Source organism: Chenopodium album, chromosome 16 (assembly GCF_948465745.1).
Source record: "Chenopodium album chromosome 16, dcCheAlbu1.1, whole genome shotgun sequence".
Lineage (NCBI taxonomy): Eukaryota > Viridiplantae > Streptophyta > Magnoliopsida > Caryophyllales > Amaranthaceae > Chenopodium > Chenopodium album.
In genome coordinates, this window is record NC_137849.1 from 45,410,864 (window position 1) to 45,429,262 (window position 18,399).

The 18,399-nt window shown below is 31.9% G+C and overlaps 2 protein-coding genes across 2 annotated transcripts; one reads left to right on the forward strand and one right to left on the reverse strand.

Moving 5' to 3' along the window:
- The first annotated feature begins 3,053 nt into the window (after positions 1–3,053).
- Positions 3,054–3,581, forward strand: LOC145584407 (uncharacterized). Its single transcript, XM_081641253.1, has one exon. The coding sequence runs from the start codon at positions 3,054–3,056 to the stop codon at positions 3,579–3,581; it is 528 nt and encodes a 175-aa protein (XP_081497379.1).
- A 4,593-nt stretch (positions 3,582–8,174) lies between these two features.
- On the reverse strand, positions 8,175–8,807 carry LOC145585562 (splicing factor 3B subunit 6-like protein). The gene has a single exon (XM_081642264.1). The coding sequence runs from the start codon at positions 8,679–8,681 to the stop codon at positions 8,310–8,312; it is 372 nt and encodes a 123-aa protein (XP_081498390.1). The 5' UTR covers positions 8,682–8,807; the 3' UTR covers positions 8,175–8,309.
- Positions 8,808–18,399: the final 9,592 nt, after the last annotated feature.

The following is an 18,399-nucleotide window of genomic DNA, read 5'->3' on the forward strand; positions in this document are numbered from 1 at the left end:
TAATTGTGTTATTTATTTAAATTGTCATCAAAGTATATGGACAAGGGCAAAATGAAAATGAAAGACAATTTTGTTGGTTGAGATTTGTTATAAATTGAAGAATTGTTGACTTATTGAATTGTTGTAGCCCAATTTTAGTTAATTAGCTTAATTATTATTTCACCAAGAACCTTTAAAGTAAGCTAACTAATTGACAAATTAGTATAGCCTCATACTTATTTTAGCTACCTTCACCTTTGTAATCACATTAGTTGTAAATCATCAATGTCATCAAAAAAACCAATATCATTTAAGCAATGTAAAATTTTCAAAGTTACTTTTTTAAAAATTTATTTACAGAAAACAGATTTATTTACAGAAAACAGACAGTAAAACTAAAAAAAATGATGATCATAATAGGAAAATAAAATGGCAAGATTTAAGAACAGAAAAACAAAGAACTTGGGTAAAAAAAAAATGTCCCATAAATAATTAGATGCAAAAAAGGGATTAAGCAGTGGTTTAAATAGAATTAAAGAAGAAAGTAAAGTGAATTGTAGGAAAGCTTAATTGGGTAAGGGACATGAAGAAATGGATGAAATTACCATCCTTGGGAAGTTTATCATAAAATAAGGAGTTTCCAAGTTGTATGTGGGTCTACTATTTGGTGCACACTAACATATATACATACATATACATGGCCCTTATACAATTTTAATATTATAAGGTTTTTAATTTCAAAAAAAAAAAAAAAAAAAGATTGATTTCATTTCAAAGTTGTCTTATTAGGTTTTTCAAGTTATGAATTTTTTTTTTATAATTTTTATAAGTCATAATGAAACATTGCATTGAATTATATTTTTCATGTTTTTTTCTTTTTACCCTTCATTTTTACTCCCTCTTGTTAAAGACTAAGGGCCTGTTCTCTTCCGTTGAAATTCAGTTCAGTTCAGTTCAGCTCAGCTCAGCTCAGTTCAGTTCAGTTCAGTTCAGTTCAGTTCAGCTCTTATGTCTAATGATATTGCTAATGATATAAAGCCAAATTTCATTCTTTTAAGCTCTTATTACAACGACGCAACAAATAATAATAATAATAATAATTATTATTATTATTATTATTATTATTATTATTATTATTATCAATAAATAATAATAATAATCATGAATAAATAATAATAATAATAATAATAACAATAATACTAATAATAATAATCAATAATTAATTATAATAATAATAATAATAACAATAATTAATATTAATATTAATAATATTAATAATAATAATAATATCGATACAATTCATTGTTCAAATGGTTCTATTTTTTTGATACACATTTCTATTGTTAATCTTATTGAGAAAATTAGAGTACTACACAACTTAAACTAATTTTCATAGTCAGTTAGTTCTTCGTCTTCTTCTTGTCCACCAAGCTCCTCCATTACCTCGGCATTCCTTTGAACTGACTCCCATATCTGATCAGTTATTTCTTGTCGGACAATATCCATAGCTGCTTTTCTGCTACATGTAAGTGTTTTGTGTTCTTTTGTCATAATACTATTTTATTTTAAAATTAAGTATATGTGTTTAAAATATTTAGAGGTTTCAAGTTTTTAATATATTTTCCATAAATTTATAATTATATTATAAATTTTATAATTATGTCATATGAAATAGTACATTTGTATATACACATAGGTATAGTAATATATAATCAAAGACCACTAATCCGTAGTTAAAAATCACTAATTAATAAGTTCAGTTCAGCTCAGTTCAGTTCAGTTCAGTTCAGTTCAGTTCAGTTCAGTTGATTTCAGTCAATCAGAACAGGCCCTAAGAGTATATTGTTTGTATTTTCTTTACCCTTTTGAGGACTCTTAACCCTTGTGTTAAAATCTTACTTCAGATAACTTAAACTATGAAACAAGAAGAGTAACTTGTTGTATGATAACAAATCTTCGTTCAGTAATTTGGACGTCATAGTATTCCATGAAATTTCCATTTTTCATGCCTTTATAATATTTACCTTTTTTCATGTTTTTTCACATCGAAGTCACATTCAACTTTGTGTAAGAGTATTAAGCTCTTTTAGGTATTAGAGTTTGCTTTTGTGAGTACGTATAAGATTGAATTGGAACACTTTTACTTAGTTGGTGATAAATGAGAGTAATAAGCCCTTTTTGTTTAACTTCTTGTTGGAATATGATACTTTGAGCAAACGTTGATAAAGAATAAGGGATGATAAGTTGATCTTAGAGAGCGGCAAAATTATACTCCCTAAAGTATGATTTGAGTCAATTAAAGTACAACAGTCAAAGTATCCAAAGTAATCTATCACCGTGTAAGTCTTTGAATTATTACAATAATTCCCCAATATACCACGAAAATATGAGAATGAACTATTTTATTATTAATCCCTAAGATTGAGCTGAGGACCTCCTTACATATAGAATAAGGTTGATTTTCTCTTAATAACACTAAATTCATAATACTATAGAAATGATAACTACACTATCATCATTAACAAAAGTTTCTCTATATTATCATAAAGAAAACACACACTAAAACACATATATATACATAATAAATGTGGATTCAAATAATTGAGCTAGTTGCCACTTTATTTCATTACCCCTTTTTATAACCAAAATACATGTGCTTTGATAGTTTAATTTTCCATTTCTACAAGTATTTGGTGTGGGACTTAAGGCATTGTCTTTCTTAACCTTATTTGTGAAGAAATCATTTAACCACATTCTAAGGTGGGCATGTACTCGTACTTATGTCCTCATCCTCAATCATAAATATTTTCTAGCCCTACCCTTTTGGAATTACCAAGGTTAATTTTTATTCTTTATTTTTTATTTTTACTTTGAGGGGTAGTAAAAAAGAATGAGTCTTTTCTTCATTCCTTATTGTATGTTATATTTGATTACAACATCCTTAAAAAACACTTCTCTACTCCCTAGAAAAAACACCCATTTTTTTTTCTTCATATTTTTTACTTAGCAGTATATTTTTTTCCTGTATCCTGCAGGATTATATATAGCCACAATATTACAGTAACCACCCTTAAATGGAAGAAAACAAGGGAAAGAGCCGGCCCCGGCCTCGCTTCACATCCGAAGATGCCGGGGATTCATCGGTGGAGTGTTCAGGGAAGCAGTGCAGATCATGTGCTGCAGCCTTGGTTGCTGACTGTGTTGCTGTCTGCTGCTGCCCTCTCGCGCTTGTCAGTCTGTTAGCTCTTGCCTTTGTTAAAGTACCTTATTTAGTAGGCAGGAGGTGTCTGAGGAAAAGGAAGAACAGGAAGAGAAAATGCTGCAAAATCGGCAAAAATGGAACTAGTATTGATATCAACAGCAGGGATATTAGTCTGATTTCAGGGAGATTAAGTCAGAGTAAATCAGATATTATCTTTGAATTTGGGAAAGAAGGTGATAATATTAGCAATAATAATCAAGAGTTGGAAGAAAGAAAAAGCTTTTGTGCTGCATTTGAAGCTGATAAAGTATTATTTGAGTTGTACCAAGTTGGTCATTTGGGTTTTGGTAGGGTTTCTTTTACAGGAATTCAACCTTTTGGTAAGGAAAATCAAGGGTAAATTTTAGTTTTTAAGTTTAGTAATTTAGTTAGAAAAAAAAATAGAAAAAAAAAAAAGTACAGAAAACTCTGTTTTTTCCTGAAAGTGAAAAAAATTCAGGTATTTTTTACCCAAGGGGAAAAAGTGAGTGTGTTAATTGTGAAATTGACTTTGTTGTGAGAATGGACCAATCAGTGAGGATGTTATAGGTTATATTGTGCAGTGGTTGGTTATTTTGATAAAGTATTGTACTGTCTATAGTTGTAATTTTTATGATTATATTGATATATTCATATTGTTGATCATTTTATGTTGTGAAAAGATATGAAATTTGCTAAGGTTGTTTGTTTTATATCAAAGTGGAGAGACATGCTTTTTAACATGGATGAGTAACAAAGTTTCTTGCTTTCTTTGCATGATATAATTGTTGTACTTGTTAGTAGGGAAGAATAGCTAAGTTTCTTGCTATCCTTGCATGATGATTGTTCGTTGTAATGGAAGAGGTGAAGGGTGGTTAGAGAGATACGAAGTGAAGGAGATTTTCTTTTCGCCGTTAATTACGTACTTGTTACAGGTGAGATTAAACCGAGTAGCTAAATTTATCCGAAACTAAAAGTTGCAAGACGATTCTCACAGTAATTTGACAACAAAGTTAAACCAAAATCGTACAAACATATAGCTTACATAACATAATCACAGTGCAGAATCAAACCATTATTATAGTTTAGACTACAAAATAAATTTACAAACATCTACATTTTGTTGAGTCATATATAAACGGGTATAATAAAAAGTAATATTACAATGATAAGATCACGTAGCACCTTGGGTTGTCATGCTATTAAGCACACGACAATTGTAATTAATTGGCAATAAAGCATCAAATAACAGGGCTTGGTTACCTGCTATCTACCAGCCTAAATCTTGTTGCTTTGCTTGTCTACAAAGATTCTCAATCCGTGATTAAGGTCAAATTAACGAGTAAGGAACAAAGGATATGTATTTTTCATTCCAAACTCACAAGAATTACCTGAGTTTGGTGTGGTTTACTGATAACATGTTTTAGTTTCCAAAATTTGCACCATACACCAGTGACCAGTCGTGGCCTTTTATGGGGGCTAATCAAGTGATTCAAGACTGAACTTGGCTCAACTAGTTACGCTTGCATTCGAACTAGAGCCGAATCTTGAGCATTTCAAGCTTAAATTTTACAATTCAACGCCATAATATGCTCTACTTGCGTTTGGGAATGGCTTAAATGCTGTAATTTTTACGATTGATTAATTTTTACGATTAAATTAAGTTAAATATTACAATTTTTTTATTTATTTTGAAAAAAAAAAAAAATCAAGCCTATTCAGGAATTTCTGGAGTTGAGCTCATAAAATTTCTAAGTTGAGCTCAAATAGTTAACGAATCCGGTAGGCTCATTTACACGGTTACATCCATATAGAATTGATATGGTTAATAGCTATGGCACCAAACAAGATCATAATAGATTGGACTCAGAACAAATGAAGCATAACTTTTATTTAGCATTCCAATCAAGCCACTGTGAAGGTAATAATCCAACATTATACAAAATAATGAACCAAAACTACCGCACAAATCAGCTTTTGCTGCAGAATCATTTAGATGTAAACTAAAACATTAACATACCGCTTACTCGCTTAGACCACCAAGCACCATTGTTGTGTCTTTTGGGGAACTTTTAATTTTATTGTTATATTTGCAAGATCATTTTTTGACCTCATGACCAACAACCTATAATACTCAAGAACACACCAACAAATAGATGCTCACAATCCTTGTTCTCAACATTTGCACTCTTATCACTCTCGTACAGGATATAAGGAACTCGTATTATTAACACCAAGCTGCATAACTTTGAACCCTATTATTTCAAAATACCAACCTAGTATTTTCTTTTTTATGAAGAACACCAACCCAGTATTTATTGATAAAAAGTTTATACCAAATTGAACACACATGCTAAGAACTTACTTAACTTAAATACCATTAATAGAAGAATTAAGAAGGTGATTTTAAATAATAAACTGAAATTTACAGAAAATAAAGGAAATTTTCAGGCATCCAAGAGGGCTTGATTCTCTAAAAAAAATAACTCTGTAGAAGCTCCATCCTAAATAAACCTCTCTTTTTCTTCAAGCTACTAAAAACTTAGTAACACTGATATGTTGTCCCTACCCCTCATATTGATGCTTAATAGCATATAGTTCCATGATGAAAACCTTCAGTAACGGAGTGACCTAATATTCAAGGTAAAATGTGAATTTATCTGCAAATTAGCAGAGACTACTAATGCGGAAAAAAAGAAACTATTGCATGAGAAACTCAGAAGATCCTACTGCTATTACTAGTATGGAACATGATAACAATAAAATTAACAGAAAGACCAGCCTGGAACAGTGAGATTTGGGGAATAATTCAAGGGGCAATATGGTCTAAAACAACGAAGGGGTAAATAGGGATGGAGCCATGGAGGTGTGGATGGAATTGGGCAGTGGAGAGCTAAGTATTTGATTCAGAAATACTGCAGTTTTGGGGGATAACTTACAATAACACGATCTCACAGAAACTGAAGAGCTACCTTATTACTCCAAAGGAAAATCCCTCCACTCAAATTATTTAGGTAGTAAACCCTTCACACACCAATCCATTCATATGCATGACACTGAATTTAAAATTCATTGCTTAATGAAAGAAAGGCAAAAGCCCTATCAAATAAAAAAAAAATACTACAAATAAACAGAGAAAGGTTTTCACAACTCAGTCATAAACTCAAATCAACAATTGTTTAGACAAAACCAAAAAAATACATCAAAAAGAAGTTAATACAATTAACAAGAACATACTTCGCGTATATATATATATAGTAGTCACACCAAAAATAATAATAATAAAAAATTAAAAATTAAAATTCCATCAAATCCGAAGTACCACTTTTTTCACATAACATATTTCCTTTCATTTGAGAATTCTTGATGAGGGCAAAGCCAATATTAATATCATTTTAAATCATAAAAACATCTTTACTATTCAAAGTAATTCAATATCAGCACCATATAAAGTCTAATTGTGGCCTTAGGTTAATAAAAGGAGGCGTAAATTGTAAATGGCTAAATTTTTGAAGGCAAAGTGGAAGGCAAGTGGCGTCCTGGGGACTGGGATGACGTAGGGTACATAGGAAGCACCTCGACAAATTTCCTTTCCGAGTCCAAAAAAGTCCAAAATTGAAGGCTATATAATCCATGCTTTTTGGCCAATTGTAAGAAATTTTTCCAAAATTGACATGAATGTTTGGGGTGTCCCTTGATGCCATATAAATTGATTTTGAACCATAACTAGTCTACAAATAGGTGTATAAATTTTAGCTACGTTGCCAAAATTCACCAACTTGGCAACATGGGGTCGAGCACTCGAGCATCACTACAAAAATGATGCTTTGATACTTGTACTTCAATTCTAAACCCTATTCCCTCCATTCTCATACTTCTAAACAATTATATCACAAGAGTGAATAACCACCATCATCATTGAACAGGACAAAGTGTCATCCATCCCACTAAAATGCAAGACTTTTTGTTTGGAGATTTCAAAGGTTGAATTAGATATGTTATACTATACATGACCCTAAAACAGAGGGGAAAAGGTATCTTTCCTAGTTTCAAAAAAAGTTGTTTTTGGTTCCAGAAACATTGAAATTCCCAATTTGGACATAACAAGTAAGCCTTTTAGTCTGCTTTCAGAAGCACTAAGAATTCTATACTAATATTGAGCTAACTACTGCAACAAAATCACAGCATGACTCTCAGGTCTCACTAAGACAAGATCTAGGGAGGTCTAGGTGTACACTCATTACTCCTAGCTTCCTAAGTAAAGTACATAGCCTATATCTAAAATACACACAAACTATATCAAGCTAAATATCCGATAATTTCATACAGATTTACTCCCAAAAGAGTAGAGATACCAAAAAATGAACTAAGCCCTCAAAATAATATCACTTCAAAATGCCTCGAATATAAAACATGAAACAATCTAGACAAAAGCAACAAAATAAACAATACAGTTAATCACTAGCATAAGCCATAAGGTACCAATGCAAAATGTCCCCTCAAAACATATGGTGTACCATAATGAATCCATTCAATCCTAACCTCATCCTCTATCACTTATTGATCAATTGATAAATTATAACCCGGAAAATAACACAAGACATGCTAGACCATCTTGCACAACCATAAGCAATCACAATCAAACAAAACTTATAGGTTCAAAACCTACATCTAACTCCACAAAAACTAACTAAGAACAAAAATAAAACAATGATCCCAAAACAGAGATAGCGCGATAAACGCTCCTAAAAGACATCATGTACAATAACAAATAACTAGTAGCTTAATGCAAACCACAGGGGTGATTTCACAAGAGAATAACAGTTCTCCCTTCTCATCGGACCGTCTCCGTCTCCAACTTTCTTCCAAAAACTCATCATTAATATTCCTTAACTTTAGTTTGCAACTATTCAAATTATAATGCCGCAAGTCACTGATTTAATCAAAACAAGAATTATCAAACAATAACACAGAATTTAACAATCCTCGAAAATATAACACTAAAATATTAAGTATTACCAGTATCAATTCTCAGAAAATACAATACCATTAATTCAACCGCATTTTACATACAATTCGTTAAAAAGCCTAAAACACAGATAAATAAAATTCACTTATCTTTAGTAGAAACACCATATTTCTCCTGCAATTTGACAAGATCTTCCTCTTTCTTCTTGAAATCAATCTTCTTGTTCATCTTAGCAGGCTGATAATACAACACAATAAGATAACGATTGGCGACATTAAACCCAGAAAGATGATCGACAGCAGTTTTAGCATCGTAGATATCCTCGTACACTACGAACGCTGTTCCTCGAGTATCCTTGTTAGTTCCGACACGAATTTGACGAATTGCTCCGTACTTTCCGAAAATGTCGTACATCTCTTCGCTGGTGATGTTGAAGGGAAGATTACGAACGTAGAGAACTCTGTTCACCTCAGGAGGAAGACGAGTGTTGGCTTTCCTCAAGCTGATCGACATTTTTTAGGGTAAGGGTTGTGAAGAATTGGGGATTGCAGAAGAGAAATTGGGGATTGCAGAAGAGAAATTGGGGATTTTTCTAGGGTTAGGGTTTGGGGTTTTCCGACGATTGTAAATTGTAATTAGTGGTTTATTTTACGAGATGTATGAGAAGGTGTTTTGATAAATTGCTTTATACTTCCGTATGACGGTTTTTTTTTTTTTTTTTCCCCCTTTTTTTTTTCCTTTCCGTAAGATAGAAAAAAAAATACTGTATACAGTGATAATTAGGAACATCCTCATAAAGGGTATTCCTAAATCTTAATGTATCAGTCGAAAATACAGAAAACAAATTAGAATTATTACAAACATCAAAATTCATGATATTACAAAGTAAATGACTCACATTAGCAATTCAACTTGTTGCGTGATTTGCCTCTCAATAAATATGTTGGATAATCTAACCCATATGTCGGTGAATATGAGTAAATAAAATTACAATGTACTCCATATAATAATAATAGTAAAAAAAATAAAAAAATTGAGTACGAATTAATAAAATAACACAAAGACTCCTATGATTTATGCTCTTTTTTTACTTTACATGGGTTAAACTTTTCTTTTTATTACTTGACATGTTCCCTTGATATTTTTGTGCCTATTTGCTATAGGTCAAGACGTCGAGTAATAAAAGACAGTCATGTTCCCTTGATATTTTTGTGCCTATTAGTTCAACATATTTTGTCCAATATCGCATAATAATGTTGGGTTTGTCGAATTAAACAAGATTTTGGGTTTTTTTTTGGACTGAACGCCCTAAACCCATACATTTTTTTTGCCATATGGGTAAGCCGTTGTTATCACCTCTACCACGTTTACCAATAATATATATCTATTAATTTTCATGATCTCTAATGCACTATTTTGTTAATGATATCCTTATTTAATATTTTTTATTAACGATAAGCAGAAAATATGAAGTTTGTCGAGAAAATGTGTTACAAGTATATAAATAGTGAAAGTTTAATTGGAAAATTATTACTTTGTTATATTTTGGCATACCAAGGTGAATAGTAGTTAAGTCATACAAGTTACATCTTGAATTTGATATATATTTTGGTCAGATTTTACTCAAAGATACACGAAGTATAAGTTTTAACCTAAAAAGTCAATCGCAAGGCGATAATAAGTTATTTTTTCGTAATGATACAGTTGGCATGGGTCAATCAAGTTAGCTTGAGCTTCCCATAACCCCGCGCGGGCATGTGAGAGTGAGACACGTTAGTTGCTGGACCATGAGTATTATGTGTGGTCCGTGGACATCATTCAAGCTGCACAATGAGTATTGTCTATAAATTATGCAAGTCAAACGGGGTTTAAGAGTGTGTTCATTTGATAATCGACTAATTTGAATTATCTAATTTTATTTATCCGAGGATTTCTAAACCTCTACCTACTTGATACCACTTTGGTCTCTACCAAGTGGGGACCAAGTGTACTTTTGCCGACACTTTTGTCTTTAGTGGTTTAGTTCTGGTTTCAACGTGGATGGTATACTAACAATAACCAAGTTAAGTTTAGATGGTATTCTTCTTGATACTATCTAATACCTTTTCAATACCAACGAACACCTTACTGGTAATTACAAAATATGATATCAACTAATGTTTACTTGTTTCTTGATTAATGACTTTTAACGGTACTAGTTATCACAACTCTACTACTTATACATCAACATAAGTTATTTTAACAGTTTAATAGCCCACCATGCTTCTCAATAATTATTAATTAACTAGAGAGTTTTGACCAATACCTGAACTTAGTCGACAATGGAACCTCCGGCGTTCTGAGCTTCCGGCTTTACCAAGGTAGCTAACCCCAACCCTGTCTTCCTTAGATCAGGCTCAGCACAGATCTATTTCGTTTCCTACCTTAGACCGTAATCTCTAATTAAACAATCCTTACTGTGTTTATGATGGAAATATTTAAACAGAAAGATAACTCGTTTGATATATAAGGTTCAAGGGGATAATGTTCCCTTCTTGAACTAAACTTTTATTTAATTTGAAAAGATTACAACACTCATATATTACAACACACACACACACAAACTGAAAGCTTAAACCGACATAAGCTGAACTAGAGTTTTCTCTACTTTAAGAGAGATGGAGAACCAATCTGTCTCTTAAGGTGAGTATTTTTCTCTAGAGGACTCTCTATTACTTTCAGAGTAATTCTCTAGCTAACTCTTCCAACTCTGCCTTCACTTCTTGATCTAAGCCCCTTTATATAGGGATACAAAGTTACATAGGATTCCTATCAAGCAATTCTACACCATTGCTTTTTACAGAGATATTTTGAAACAGAAACCATTAGTAAAACGTGGCTATAGTGAAGATTCCTTGCATTATTTCTGGTGTGGGCTCAAGCCTTTATAATTTCATCCATCATTATTTCTTGTAGGCCTCCCTCACTATCTTTGCTGTCTTCATACATAGGATTCTCTCTGCAAAGGTCTGCAACACATTTGGCTGCATACTCCTTATCCCAACTCATGAATGCTTCAAATAGATACTCATGGCCTTCAAATGACAGAAACTTTCCACTTTCAATATCTTCTAAATATTTGTAGATTGACTCGGTGTTGTTTATGCCATCTACTAAATATTCTTTCATCTCGTTTGGCGCCACAATTGTAGTGTTACCAACATGAAACATGACAAGAGGAATTCCTTTCCTTTTTATAAAATCGTTAAGATATTGTGAAATGTAGAAAAATCCCAGTGCTCTGGCTTCAGTTGGATTTCTAACAGTCTTCTGACGAATTAGTATGGGATCTTTGCAACACCTTACTCTTCCAAAGATTATCAAGTAATGCGGTGGACTAACTTTTCCTTCCTTAACTTCGATATTAGCACATTGCACCTTTACACTTAGCTGAAATTCATCTTTTTTTGTCATCACAATATTTTCGAACCCTGTTGAATGCATACTGTTGGAACTTCGTGAGCCTTGGAAAGAAAGAGTCATTAGGAGTAGGGAATTCATAGAAATCGTGTACCATCCCATAATCCCAAGCCTTGTAATGTATATCAATGAATGGAGCATTCTTATCAAGAGGATATGGATAGAGTCGCACTGATGCAACTTTAGAGTTTTTGGGAAACTCTATCCTATCTCCCCATAGATCTCGAACATCAAAGAATTTACTGGACCTCGTGACCACCAACTCGTACCATGTCCTAAAATCGTTATCTCTTATTTTATTTAATATTATATTTCGTACATCAGAAATGAGCTGAAATAACATAATTGTTATTTCGAACATCAATAACCTCTGGACTGCCCGATGGCAACCCTTAATTAAACCATCTCGTGAACGTTGTTTTGCTGATATGATTAAGCCTTGCATTAAGGCCCAACTGGAGGGTGAAACCCGCTCCATTGCCTTTTCGGTCTCATCAATGAGAGTTTTCCTCTCTACATCCATCTTTTGAAGTTGGTATGCAGGTGGTTTTTGTGTAGTCTTGAGCTTCTTGGACGACATTGGCTAATTCTCTGGTTAAGCTGTCTGCCAAAGAATTCTTTGTTCCCTGTATATGTTCAACAGTAAAAGAGAATTGGTTAAGCCATAATTGCCAACGCAGGAGTCTCCTTTGCGCTTGCATATTAGACAAATTCTTTTTAACAAAACCAAGTATGCCTTTGCAATCTGTTCTTATTAAGAACTGTTTAGGGGCTAAGAAGATTAAGAACTTCTCGATCCCTCTAATAACTGCAAGGATTTCCTTTTGCATTGTAGGATAATTTAACTCAGCTTTATTAAAACTTCCACTGCTATATCTGCAAAGTTTTTCTCCTTCTTTTATTTTTAACACAGCGCTCCAGTGCTCATTACTAGCATCTGTTTCAAGGATTAAATCATCTTCACTGGTAGGTAGTGTTAGTACAGGAAGATCTTTACACATAGCTTTTAAATTTTGAACAATTTTAGAATCACAATCCTTCCAGCTCCAAGTTAATTCTTTCTTGAGTTTTTGTTGTAATGGTTTTCTTAATAGAGCAAGATTTTCTATGAAATCAGAAGCATAAGTTAAACATCCAAGAAATCTTTCTAGTTGTTTTCTATCTTCAAAATTTATCAGGAAATTTTTCAATTTTTTCTAGGATATGTTTTTGTAATATTATTTGTCCTGCTTTAATTTCTAATCCTAGAAACTCAATTTCTTGTTTAGCATATACACATTTATCTTTTCCAAGGATTATTCCATGTTCAGCACATTTTTGAGTTACAGCTTTAAGATCATTCTTATGCTGTTCTAAATCCTTTGAGAAGATTAAAATATCATCTATGTAAACCAAACAACAATGATTAAGTTCTCTAAAAATATTATCCATTCTTCTTTGAAATATTTGTGGAGCATTTTTTAATCCAAAAGGCATGACTAACCATTCATAATGTCCTTGAGGGGCACTAAATGCAGTTAATGGAATGCTTTCCTCTTCCATTTTAATTTGCCAATAACCGCTCTTACAATCCATTTTAGAAAACCATGTGGCTCCTTGTATTCTATTAAATAACACAGTTATATTAGGAATATAGTAGCCATCAAAAACAGTATTGTCATTTAATTGCTTATAATTGATGACCATTCTAGCCTTACCTCGTTTTTCTTCTGCATGGTTTCTAACCATGAACGCTGGACTGTTATGAGGACTCTTGCTATTCCTAATTAACTTCTTATTCAACAATTCTTTTATTTGCTCATTGAATTCTAATATATCTTGGTAGGTATAAACCATTTATCTTACTTTGATAATTTTATTAGGGTTTGTTAGAGTTATCTCAGCAAATGCTTTATCCTTTTCCCAATGTTCTAAAGGATTTGTTGAATATAATTTTTCACAAAACTTTTCTTGTTGCTTATTAATTTGTTCTATTAATGATGATTCACACTCAGAAATTCTAAGTGCAACCTCTCGTTGTGTAGGTGTAACCCTATCACCACGCTGGCTGCGCGTAAATTCCATAGTCTGATGGGTATAAGCCTTTGATATTTTCTGTATAGGGACAGAATGACCATTAATAGTAAAGATTAGTTGATCAATTGTTTGAGTGCATGGGGAGTATAACCTTTGAAAGTTATTTCCTATTATCATATCATGACTTGGCTGATCAGTCGCCCATAAAATAGGAATAACACATCGAACTCCTCCAATTTCTATTTTTAAATCTTCAATTATCTCCGTATGCATCATGACACTATTATTAGCAATTCTAACTTGCATAGGATTTTTGGCCTTTTTCCATAAGAATTCTGGAAATAATGATCTTTTTCCAAAACACATAGAACACCCACTATCAATATACGCACATAATTTATATTTATTATAGTCTTCAATGCATATATCAATTGGAATATAAATGCTATTAGGATTAGTACTGGTTACTTCATTACAAGCTTCCATTTGCATATTAACTTCATCTTCATATACTGGTTCACTCACAGTTTTAGTCTTATATCCAATTACTTTTCTTTTATCAATCGGATTATTTAGATCTTCATTTAACTCAAAACTAGAACATGATCCCATATCAATGTTATGCCTTGCAGGTTGTTTTAAAGCCTTTTTATTCTCATATTTTTCATTTAGTTTCTTTAGTAGAACTAGTATTTCTTCTTCATCTTCTTCTGGCTTCTCATCACACCGCTTTTTCAATTTTATAATCGTTGAGTTTTGTCTACTTAGACTTGGTGTTCTAAGACTCATATTTCTCTGTATCTTAGGTTTTATAGCTACTCCAATATGAAGTAACCCTGATTCATCAATTAACATTTTATTTGATCTATTACTAACTGCAGGATTCATAAAGAATTCTTCCCACGTTTTTTCAATTTCGATTTCATTAGGATTTACTTTTATAGGTGTAATTTTCTTCTTAGGGCCTCCTCCTTGCTCATACTTCTGAGCATCAACTATTTGTTTCTTAAAAGATTAGTCTATAGTGTTTACCAACTTGTAAACCACCTTCCATCTTAATTGTATGGGTCGTGTTCCAATATGCATTTTTACTCCTTCTGTTAGTAGTTTGATAGCTAAAAACTTAGCCGCAAATGAATCTTCTAAGCTCACATAATATCTAGGTTCACATATGTAGCTTACCGTTCCTTGACTTAAATTACATGTGATACCACTAATTATTTGATCATAAAATTCTTTATGTCTAATATCACAAATAAAACTTAAGCACTTAACATCTTTGCCAAAGTCTTGTAAAGGAGTTATGTATACTTGTACCGCACCAATACAAATATAACTATAATTTCCTTTTTCTTTATGTTTTTTAATACTTTTCCAGTTTATGATATTAATTTCAGCTGCTTTTTGTTCACAATCTTCGATCACTATACTTCCTTCCATTTCTTCACATACATATTTGGTTCTTGTTTGAAAGAAAGAAGTTTTAAATATTTTATCCTTAGTAATCTGAGGAAAATTCCAGCTTTTTTTGTTTTTCTGGTCTAGGTCATTATCTTCAAATGAATATTCAGCTCTTTTTAGTTGACCTATAGTCATTTTACTTTTATCCTCATCATTGTCATCTGATTCTGAGTTTTCTACTTCTTCTCCTTCCATCATATTATTTATTTCTTCGTAACTTTCATTTTCACACTCACTGTCTTCAGGTTCTTCATTATACTCATTTTCTTCTTCTATTATTTCTACTATTCCTTTATTATTACTTAAAGCCAATTCTAAAGCCTCGTCTTCTGGTATTTCTATGTAATCCCAACTACCTAAGGCTTCCATTAATTTATGATTAGCTTTCTTACATTCATTAGCATAATGTCCTAATTCTCCACAAGACCAACACTTGCATGTTTTCTTTTTCTCAGGACAATATGTTGCTTTTCTGAAAAACCTACTTGGTTTTCTATATTTATGTTTATAGTACTTCTTTTTATAAGTTTCTCCTCTTGATCTGTCAAATTTATTATTCTTATAATTCCTTCTCTTATTATAGTTTTTTCTTTCACATCCATAGTTATTTGGGAAATCCCAACAAGTGAGGAATTGTATCTTCATTTGTTGAGTTCCTGCAACCTCTCTACATTTCTTTTCAATCCATTTTCTTAAAAAGGCAATTCTATTTCCTAGGGCATCCCTAGCTAAAAAATTTTCTTTCCATTCTTGATATTTTTCACTGATTTCTTCATTAAGGGGACTTGGTAATTTATCATAGAACATTCCAAGATTCGTTTCATTTTCACCAATTTTATAATAATATGTCTTAAACTCCATAATGTAATTTTCAACATATTTCATATTACAGATGGATATGTTACTTAACTTTCTTTGATATTCTATTTGTTTTTCATTAGGATCAGCTTTTGGACCAATGAACTCTACCTCAATGTATTGGCATAACTGCCTAAACATTCTAGTAGGAGATTCACTAGTTCTTAATGTAGCTTTGACTTCTTCATCTATACCATCATACCAATCTTCTACACAGCCATAAAACTATGTTCGATATAATTTAAGAAATTTTCAGAGGTCCAGTCAGTGTTTAGGTTTAGTACACTACTCATGCTCTTCTTCCACTGATCTAAAACATTTTGTCTATCTCTTACTCCGTCTAACTTAAGCTTATATCCATTGACTTATGGGTTCAAGAGTTACTTCTTCTTGTTTAGGAATTTGGTTTGGCATAACCTTGACACTAAACCAGGTAGTTTTACCTGGTATGTATCTTGGTCGTGTGCAACTTCCTTCTCCTTGATATCTAGGTCTTTGGATAACATTGTTTAAGTTAATGTTTTCATCAATAATTTCTTCTCCCACATCATTATTATCCATTACTCTTTTACCTAGTTTATTTTCAATCTTTTGTTGGACTATTTCTATGGGTAGAAAGTCCAGATCATTTAACTTAATTAATCCCATTTGTTGATATAGGTCTTCTTCTAATGTAACATAATTATTTTCTTCTATAGAAGAAATCCCTTTCTTAGAAATTAAATTCATGATTTCGTTAAGCTTATTAGGGTCTTCTTCCTTATCGAATAAGACTTGTAATTCTTCAAGCGTTTTCTCCTGAAGATGATGGCTCATTTTTAGTTTCTTGGTTCTTTTCTTGATTACTAATATGTCTTTTAGGAAGTGATACAGTAAACTTCTTATTTTTATCTAGATTTTGAAAAGGATATTTATATTTATATGGAACAATCTTTTCCTTACTAGGTGATACTTCTTTGTTAAACTGATGTCTAACCTCGTTTGTTAAAGCAAGTTGTACTTGTTTAACTTGTTCTTTTAGCTTACTTAAATTTTTATTAATCTCTGATATTTCTGTTAATAGCTTATGCTCACTGCTCATGCAACGACAATGTGCGCTACCAACTTCTACTTTAAGCTCACCAATTTGGTCTACAATATAATTAAGGACTGGGCCAAGATTATTAGAATTTTCTGGAATATGATAGTAATGCTTAAACTCAGGCTTCTTACACTCAGTAGAAGGTTTAGTATTCTCCAGTTTTACTTAATTAATTACGACCTAATTTAGCTTTTAATAGTATGGCTCTGATACCAATCGAACGCAGCTAGATACCAACAAAGTTTTAATTAGGATACCAACTATAAAGCTACTTATACCACCAACAATACTTGTTGTTTTATGATACCAACCGCAGTATTATGATGATACCAACGAGTTATAGGATGGTATTTTGATACTAATCAGGATGGTATTGTCTATATAGATCGTTGGTGCTTACAGATAAGGTCCTTTAATTTTTTTTTTTACTTACTAAATTACGAAAATGACCTTACTAGAGACCACCTTGGTCTCTACCTACTTGAGACCAAGAATTCCTCTATTTATCCGGAGCTTATAAATTATAATGTCATTGACATAAAAATATTATAGATTTAGCTTAACTACTTTAGCTATAGATTGAACTTAATTTTTCATAGCTAAACTTATCAAAGCATAATATTTTTTTTTTCTCATATTAATTTATCCAAATAAAGGAAAGCGAACATAGACTAAAAAAATTATTAACTTGCTCGTCAAACAAATACTCCTCCATAACTACCAACATGTTTTACACATGTACATGAACCTCTACAATCTACATGATCTACTCTAGTCTAGTCTTCTTCGTCTAGTAGTACAAAAGTGTCGCAACTCACAAAGTTTAAAACAATCAACTAATCAAGTCAAGTCAATAAAAAAAACAAAACAAAAAACTAAACTAAACTAGACTAGACTAATCAAGACAAGGTTATGAAAATGATGAAATGAAGTGATTATTGTCGACTTGTCATAGAGTGTTTTCCGTCACTATTAAACTAATGTTGTTCACCAAAGATAGACAATGAGTTTGAACCGTTTTATTTGAAAATATTGCGTGATGTACTAGAATGAATCAATAAAAACTATAAAGAGCAAGTTCAGAGCTTTTGTTTTTGATTAATCGCAATAATATCGATACATAGTTTTAAACTGTAACATGAATCTATACTTTATATATTAAAAAGCATTCATAAAATTATTTATGTGTCATGTCATTCCGTTCTCATACCATTGTGTCACATCATCACTTAATGACACGTCATTATTACCAATTAACAAATTATTCCAACTATTATTATAAAGCTTTTAATGGGTTTCGAACACTACTAGACCTCAAGGAAACAAGATCTACTTCCTTACCATCTTAGCCAATAA